This window comes from Triticum aestivum, chromosome 6B (assembly GCF_018294505.1).
Source record: "Triticum aestivum cultivar Chinese Spring chromosome 6B, IWGSC CS RefSeq v2.1, whole genome shotgun sequence".
Lineage (NCBI taxonomy): Eukaryota > Viridiplantae > Streptophyta > Magnoliopsida > Poales > Poaceae > Triticum > Triticum aestivum.
The window spans coordinates 95,211,166-95,219,991 of record NC_057810.1 but is presented as its reverse complement, the minus strand read 5'-3'; the positions used below and the strand labels follow the sequence as shown (position 1 = coordinate 95,219,991).

The window sequence follows — 8,826 nt, the reverse complement described above, 5'->3', positions numbered from 1 at the left end:
CCATAGACATGTGTTGTCATTTGATGAATGAGATTACATCATTAGGAGAATGATGTGATGAACAAGACCCATCCATTAGCTTAGCATAATGATCATTCAGTTTTATTGGTACTGCTTTCTTCATGTCAAATACATATTCCTCCGACTATGAGATTATGTAACTCCCGGACAACAGAGGAATGCTTTGTGTGCTATCAAACGTCACAACATAACTGGGTGGTTATAAAGATGCTCTGCAGGTATCTGCGAAGGTGTTTGTTGGGTTAGCATAGATCGAGATTAGGATTTGGCACTCCGAGTATCAGAGAGGTATCTCTGGGCCCTCTCAGTAATGCACATCGTATGAAGATTTGCAAGCAATTTTACTAATGATTTAGTTGCAGGATGATGCATTACAGAACGAGTAAAGAGATTTGCCCGTAACGAGATTGAACTAGGTATGAAGATACTGACGATCGAATCTCGGGCAAGTAACATACCGATGACAAAGGGAATAACGTATGTTGACATAGTTGTTTGACCGATAAAGATCTTCATAGAATATGTGGGAACCAATATGTGCATCCAGGTTCCCCTATTGGTTATTGACCGGAGAGGTGTCTTGGTCCTGTCTACATAGTTCTCAAACCCGTAGGGTCCGCACGCTTAACGTTCGATGACGATATGTATTATATGAGTTATGTGTTTAGGTGACCTAAGGTTGTTCGGAGTCTCGGATGAGATCACGGACATGACGAGGAGTCTCGAAATGGTCAAGATGTAAAGATTGATATATTGGAAGGTAGTATTCGGACACCGGAAGGGTTCCGAAGTGTATCGGGTACATATCGGAGTACTGGAGGGGTTACCGGAACCCCCGGTGGAAAGATATGGGCCATATGGCCCATAGGATGGAGGCAAACCAGCCCACGTAGGTGTGCCCGCCCCCCCCCCCCCAAGTGAGGAGTCCGAATTGGACTAGGGGAGGGGGCGGCGCCCCCCTTTCCTTCTCCTTCTCCTACTCCTTGCCCCTTTTCCCCTCTGATAAAAGGAAGGGGGGATAAAAGGAAGGGGGGAATCCTACTAGGAGCCCAAGTGGGACTCCTCCCTCTTGGGGTGTGCCTAGGGACGGCCTCCTCTCCCTCCCTCCTTTATATACGTGGGGGGGGGGAGGCTAGAACACACACCAATTGCTCCAAGCCATGTGTGGCGCCCCCCTCCACAGTTTATGCCTCCGGTCATATTCTCGCGGTGCTTAGCCGAAGCCCTACGCGGATCACACCTCCATAACCGTAACCACGCCGCCATGCTGAAGGAACTCATCTACTCCTTCGACCCTCTGCTGGATCAAGAGCTCGAGGGACTTCATTGCACTGAACGCGTGTGCAGAACTCGGAGGTGTCCTACGTTTAGTACTCGATCGGTTGGAATGAGAAGACATTCGACTACATCAACCACGGTAAGCAAACGCTTCTGCTTTCAGTCACGAGGGTACATGGACACACTCTCCCCCTCTCATCGCTATGCATCTTCTAGATAGATCTTGTGTGAGCGTATAATTTTTTAAAAAAGTTGCATGCTACGTTTCTCACACCTCCGCCTACATATATATGTGAGGGGAGCCCCCTCTAGAGACATAAGTCCCGTTGGTTCCGGGTGACCCCCTAGTTCTCTCATGTTCTAGTTCTTCTTATAGACTTGATCTAGACTTGGCATAGTTATAGTTTTCTCTAGTCCTCAATAATAGTGAAGTCCTGTGAGGTTCTCTTCTCCCACCTCTAGTTCTCTGGGGCCGCAAAGCTTTGGATGGTGAAGCGCTGTTGGATCGTGAAGCCTGTACACGTGCAATCCATAGAGAGGTCGTGCTTCCGGTTTTCAGTTTGAGGTATCGTTCATGAACGGTTCGAGGGACTTCATCAACGATCTACACCAACTCTTCTTTTGTTGCAACTCAAAATTGGTAACAACCCGATCAAACCTTGTATGCATCTTCATAGTGATCCAAGACCTTGATACGTAGGAAAAAAACCTACTATGGTTACCAACACGCATGCCCACTACCTGTTTCCAAAAGGCAGAAACAAGCAAAACCATCTAGCAAAAGACACACACTTCAGGTGGGAGCAGTTGGAGGGAAGTCATCATCGAACGACACATGCAAGATCAACATCTCCATTGCACCGCGATCAGCCTCCCTAATCAATAATTTCTACTTATAAAGGAAATATAACAATTTAAATAGACAATCAGCAGGTTTTTTTGGGGAAGATATGATCAATAGTAAACTTATTTTTGGTGGTCCATAAGTCCCAACACGTAGCAGAAAAACCAAATCAGAACAAACATATCTTCTGTCCCAACAAATAGGATGATAACAAGCGAAGGTCACCGAAGGAGGAGGGGCACCAGTTGACATCCAGCCACGACTGAATGCAACACCAAAACTAATTAGCCAAGTCACAGTTGAAGAAAATATGTTTGTCATCTTCACGAGCAGCACATAAAGCACACAGATCAGACCCTGTGCAATTACGTTTACGAATTTGATCAACCGCAGGACATCTACCACGAATAGCTTGCCACATTCAATTGAACCATAGCACGCCACACATATTTAAACATAGAAGTGGGAGATCCCAGGATCAACCTAGAATAAAGAGACTTGACAGGAAAATGCCTAGAAGAAGAATGAGCCCAAGTCACCGTGTCGGCAGACTCCGAGAGCAAATGGAAGATAGCAGCAAGTCGATGCCAATCCGCCAACTCAGAGAGAGCACATGCCAGAGATCCAGGTCCCAGTTACTACGAGAAAGGTTTGAGATGGAGATCCCAAGGTTAGAACAGTAGGAGAACAAAACCGAAAAATAAGAGCAAAGAGGTGAGTCACCATACCACCAATCAAGCCAAAAACAAATGGAATCTCCATTACCAACAACAAGTTTAACATGGACACGATACTCATCTCTATCTTTAACCAAATCACGCCAGAATTGAGACCCACCAGTGGAAGGAGCAAACACAGGGCTACAATTTGGAAAATATTTAGGTTTAAGAATATCAAACAACAGAGTCCCAGGCTCAGTATTTAGAATAATCCACCAACTCCTGACGAGCAAGCATTTTTCAAACTCTCCAAAGGGGTTATGCAAATACTGAATTACTTCACATCCAGATACTTTTGGCAAAAAGGCAGTGAAAAGAAAAGGATAAAGCTAACCAAATGTAGCATGCATGGTTTACCCACCGTAAGATCTAGGACTTTAGGTTTTCATGACCTCCAGTGCAAACAATAACACCTTACTCGGTAATGGTTGTTCAAGCTACTTACTAAGAATGGTGTTTGGCAAACTCTATTGCGCAATAATAAGTATCTAGGCCAAAAAACGATGTCCCGGGCATATTGAAAACCTCGTGACTCACATTTTTGGGCATATTGTTAACCGTCCGGTGGTGCCACCTACACAGCGGCTGCATCCTACGGGTCTTGACCCCAGATTGGATCAGGGTGGCTCGGGCCTGGCTGTGGCTGCCTGTCAGGCATGGTGGCGGCGAGTCTCGCTAACTTTGGGCACCATGGAGGTGCTGGCAGCGACGTGTGCTCGGCCTGGTGGTGCTGGTGGTGGCGGTGGCCCATGCACGAGAGTTGGATTCCTTCGAACAGATCTCGGTGAAAACTTGCTTTCAGCTACTACCAAGGCCGGCGGTGGCGGCGCTATCTGTGTCGTTCTCTTCTTGAAGGCATCGCCGTGGAGAAGTTCAAGGCCATTCTCTGCTACCTCCAGGGAAAACCCTAGATCGGATGATCGGATGACAGTGGCGCTCTGATGTCGTTCCCCCCATTGGGGGCGTCATTCTTGGAGGTACACACATGATCGAGGGACCAGAGGACAAATTCTTTGGTGGAGCGGTGCTTCATGTCACATATTGAGGGCGGCGGATCTTGGCGGCATGGCGCTGTCGAGATTTGGCGTCCGATGCGCGGAGATGGACTCGTGCATGACGAGGATGCTGTCTGGCGTCATGGTGGCGTCGATGGCCGAGAGGTATGGCAAAGTCTGTGCACTAGTTTCTGCTCTGAGGATGGGTTGATGGAAGATGGCGGCGACAACACAGAGAGTGCGCCGGACCAGCTTGTGCCCCAAATCCGGTACGTGGCTTGGTTGGGGCCTCTGGCTTTAGATGTTAGGCATTTGTGCGATGTCTGTTTGGTATTAGGCTTGGACTATCAGCACCCCTTCATCAGGTGGATAGAAGTAGCGACAATTGTTGCTAGGATGATGGCTTCAGGTAGTACTACCTGATGTACCACTTTGTAAGGCCTTTGTCAATAATTAATAAAATGGCTGCATGCATCAACCAGATGCAAAGACCGGGGGTGATCCTCCTTTAAAAAACATTTTTGGGCTTGTCTAATGGTGGTAAAGAAACATCTTTTCTACTTTGGATCATTAACGATAAAGGACGGCTCCAAGATACGTTTCTAGAAGGACAAGTGGCTAGGAAGCGCCACTCTCCGCAAACAGTATCTAGCCTTGTTGTGAATTGAACATGATAAGAATGGTACGCTTGCACACGTGTTTAGCTCCTCCCTGCGAGGTGTATCATTTAGGAGGATTTGATTTGCCCCACCCTTGCATCATGGCTACATCTTCTACCCCATTTGGTTTCGATTAACTTGACACAAGCGCGAGATGTGTTTGGTTGGAACTCACTACATCTGGTCCTTCACAGTTGACTCTATTACCATGCACTCACGCACTCAAATATTCCAGTGGACAATAATAAACTAATCTGGAAATTAAAGATTTCACTAAAAGTTAAGATTCTCATGTGGTATCTTCGGAGAGGAGTTTTGCTAACAAAAGATAATCTCACTCGACGCAACTAAGAAAGCAAGAAGTGTCATTTTTGTACTCATGATAAGATAATCAAACACCTCTTCTTTCATGCAAGTTTGTGCGTTCCATATATGGTCAATCGTCCAAATATCGTCCAGTTTGTATCCGCCCATAAGTGTTGCCAATCTATAATATATATCGTCACTATCTTGATGGAATATCAAATATGTTTAGTATGCTATATAATACATGTGGGCGTCTACCTTACAATGGTCGCCTTGCTTATATATATAGGAATAATGTGTTTTTAGTGGCAAAACTTCTTCTCCTATTCAGGTTATTTACCGTTGTACACACTGGCTTCGTATATCGTCTACGCAACGCCGAACGGAGTACCATTGGTTGTTGAAGGTGGTGTTGGCCAGGAAGGTTTTTACCCAATATGGATGACAACATAATTTCTAGAACGGTCCACACTCACCGTCGACATTGACATAGTTTCGAATTCATCTGGGTGACAACTTGTTTTTTTATATACTTTCTTAGGCGGTTCCTTTGTGTGTATGTACATTTTAGCTATGCTAAAGTTTGGGTGTCAGCTTATTATGCTTTGTATCTCTTTGACACTATATTTTGAGTTAATAAAAGCACTTTTTATCGAATATAAGAAGTCGGTAGCCATCTGGAATAAAATGTGTGGACGGTGCTTTGGTAGTCCACAAGATTTGTTTAGGATGTTCGTATCTTCATGCAGCCTGAGTCGGATCGGAGAAGGGAGCATATGCTAGCGAATTTGGACGTGTCGGTAGAAGGTCATTCATGGATGCACCCAACACAATAAATTTCAGCTTCACATGTCAACCCGAAGCCATGCGGATCAAATGAAAGCAAGATAAGCACATACATAATATATTAGCTTGCTGCATTTCAATATTCAGACAAATTTTGAACAGTAGTGGCAGTAGACTAGTAGTAGCTATTGGATGATCAACACAATACTATGTCTTTTACAACAGCATATATTAACCTTTTTCAGCTCAGCATTTCAACCCGAAGCCAGATGCATGATCAAATACAAGCAACATAATATAAGCACATAGAAATTTTTATTAGTTTGCTGCAATTCAATATTCAGTACAAATTTGGAACAGTAGGGTGGTAGTAGCTATTGGATGATCAACTCAATACTATGTCTTTTACATCAGCGAATATTAACCTTTTTAGAAGATAATAAATAATATGCATACGAATCACGAAGCAATGGTTTAGAACTTCGTCAGCAAACAAAACTTGGAGAGCAGGCCCTTGAGAAAGCAGGGGCTGCGGGTCCTGGTAACCTGCTCCAAGCAGGCCTCAGCTTTGATGAACTCCAAGCAGGCCTCCTTCAACCAGTAGCACTGTCTCCGCTCAGCCACGGCAATGATGTCTGCCACAGTTTTTGCGCATATGAAACTGGCTAACTTCTGTTCACAGATCGATTTGAGCCTCTGGAGATCATATCTTTCCGCAGCTTCAAGGAACTGCAGCAGCCGAGGTGCATATATAATTTCATGGCCATCGTATGCTTCCATGTCAACAAATTCAGGAACTGCATCAGTGTAGATGTAAGTCAGCAAGCTCGCGAAGACGTCTGCTGTCATGTCACTTATCTTGACGACACTCGATTCATTCATGGCACCAAAGAGCTGTGCTTTGAAGCTGGAGGATCGGGCTGCAAGCACGCACTGGTGTGCAGCAAACTTCTCGCCGCCAACCTCAAACGTAATGTCAGCACCCTCCTTGCTCAGGAGGAGATCGCCAAAATGGCTCTGCAAGTCGCACGGTGGTGACAGTTCATTGAACGGAAGAGCGCTGGTGTCGGCACCCTGATCCTTGGTATTCCCATCCGACTTGAGGACAACAAGGTCACACCGGAGGACCAAGCGGTCGTCCTTGAGATGCTTTGATCTTTCAAAAACCTCCCTTTTCACGAATCTAAACTGGCCATGAACATCACAACACTTGTAGAAGCAGACTGGTTCACTTTGGCGTATGTGCTTTGGCACCCGCAACTCAGGCTGGTCGATGAAACTGAAGGCATACTGAACCTCCACGCTCTGCTTGATATCGTCATCAAGGACAAGGAAAACCGATATAAATTCTTCATCTTGCGAGTTATCGCCATTAGGGCTGTAGTCGATGGTCCAGCGACGGCCACCAACAATGAATGGACGAGACTCGATCCACTCGCCGTTGGGAGTCGTCTCTTTGGTGCGCGAGTAGCCTTCAACAATGAGCAGGTGGTACCCGCTGTCGGCGCCAGAGTCGACGGCCAACTTGGTGGAGGCGCACAACATGCCATCAGCGACGAGAGATGCGCCAGCGAGTGCCATGCCGGACAAATTAAGCTCGAATAATAGACGCCCGCAACAAACGTTGGCCCTCTATTTCTTTCTTTCCTATCAAAATCAGACTCACGGTATAATCTCACGCCATAGTGCAGGTATATATACACGCACGGACCCCTGGTTAGCAGCCTAGCCGGACACCTAAGTCCGTAACCAAAACAGACCAGGACCCGATTATAAGTTTATAACGAACCAATACGGACTTGCTTGGATAGCGAATAACCAACTACCTAATCTACTACTAGTAGCGTAGTCTAGACGACTAGACCGGTCCGTACAATACCGATCACGTTTAGACCTATACAGACTCCTACACGTGCTCCTGAACAGCACACATACCCGATTAGGCAAGATGACCTTGAAGATATATATGATCGTTTTTCGTAGTTATCTTCTTTTTTCGGAAAGGAGGTTGAAATCCCTAGCTTTGCATCACTATGATGCATGCCACTATAGCGTGATGATTTGCATGTAAAAAAGATACTCCGAGTAGATGCTTGATGTATGACACTTAGTTGATCATATATAGGAGTATACTATACTTACACAGTTACACTTCCGTATCGAATAATGTTGTGGAAAACTCTAGCTGATTTATATGTCGCGAACGAAGATAAGGTATAGTAGCAAATCAGATCTGAACTGTTGCGAGTAAAATGCTGAGAATCACACAATGTAAGCGAGCGGATTTGGGGCACGCAAGTGCAGGGCACCGAGTCCCCTGCGCGTCCTTTCATTTTTGTATTCTGGTTGCCAAAAAGAACTGTAAAAGGGCGAGGGCCATAAAAAATATTGGGCCGTTAAATGCCGAGGCCCAACAAGAACTTGAATGTCAAATTCCATAAAAATAAAAAGGCCGAATTCCTAGGCTTTGCCCATGTAGCTTACAAAGATTAACAAGGAAAAATATATTTAATGGGCTGAATTACTGGGCTTGACCCATATAAACGATCGAACTGGACCGGCTGATTCCAATCAACGATCTTTTCATTTGGTCGCAAATTTTCCACGTCTGCTTGCCACGTTGGATCCGACGTGGCCTGGACAGACAACCAGGACCAACGACCTTTTGTTTTGGTTTTTGCCTTCAACAACCATATCACAGGGAAGGTCGTTAAGTTTTATTAAAGACAGTCAGCTTTTGACCCATTGTTTTTGGTCATAAAAAGGTCGCAAATGAAAAACAATGACCATTCAGCGACCAATAGTGATGGTCGCAAGTTGACATATTTCTTCTAGTTGTTGCTTTTGCCCATGTGTAGTATTATCGCACGACGGCGATCGATCGAGTGAGATGAGCGGATCCATTTTAGCTATGAGCCTTGCATTCTTAGGAATCTGGTTATGGGAACCTTCTGGAAGGTTCACCGGCTTAGGTAACCTTCAAGTCAGTTCCTAACCGTTTTTCCTGGATTTCTAGCTTCTCAGTTTGTTCTTTCCCCCCCTTTTCTGATTCTTTTTTTCTTGTTCTTTTCTTTTTTTAAGTGTTTTTACAAAATGTTTTGAATTTCAAATCTTTGCTTGGAACTTTTTTGAAATTCTTTCCAAGTTGGTGAATTTTTTTCGAATATGCTTTTGTTTTATTTTGTTCATAAATTCAAAAAATGTTCGTACTTTCATAA

At 45.0% G+C, this 8,826-nt stretch overlaps 1 protein-coding gene across 1 annotated transcript; it reads right to left on the bottom strand.

Annotated features, from left to right (window-relative positions):
* Window positions 1-5,940: 5,940 nt before the first annotated feature.
* LOC123133635 (BTB/POZ and MATH domain-containing protein 2) lies at window positions 5,941-7,261 on the bottom strand. Its single transcript, XM_044553080.1, has one exon. The coding sequence runs from the start codon at window positions 7,187-7,189 to the stop codon at window positions 6,083-6,085; it is 1,107 nt and encodes a 368-aa protein (XP_044409015.1). The 5' UTR covers window positions 7,190-7,261; the 3' UTR covers window positions 5,941-6,082.
* Window positions 7,262-8,826: the final 1,565 nt, after the last annotated feature.

Excerpts from the sequence above, each read along its gene's own strand:
- LOC123133635 (XM_044553080.1), bottom strand. The coding sequence starts at position 7,189 with ATGGCACTCGCTGGCGCATCTCTCGTCGCTGATGGCATGTTGTGCGCC.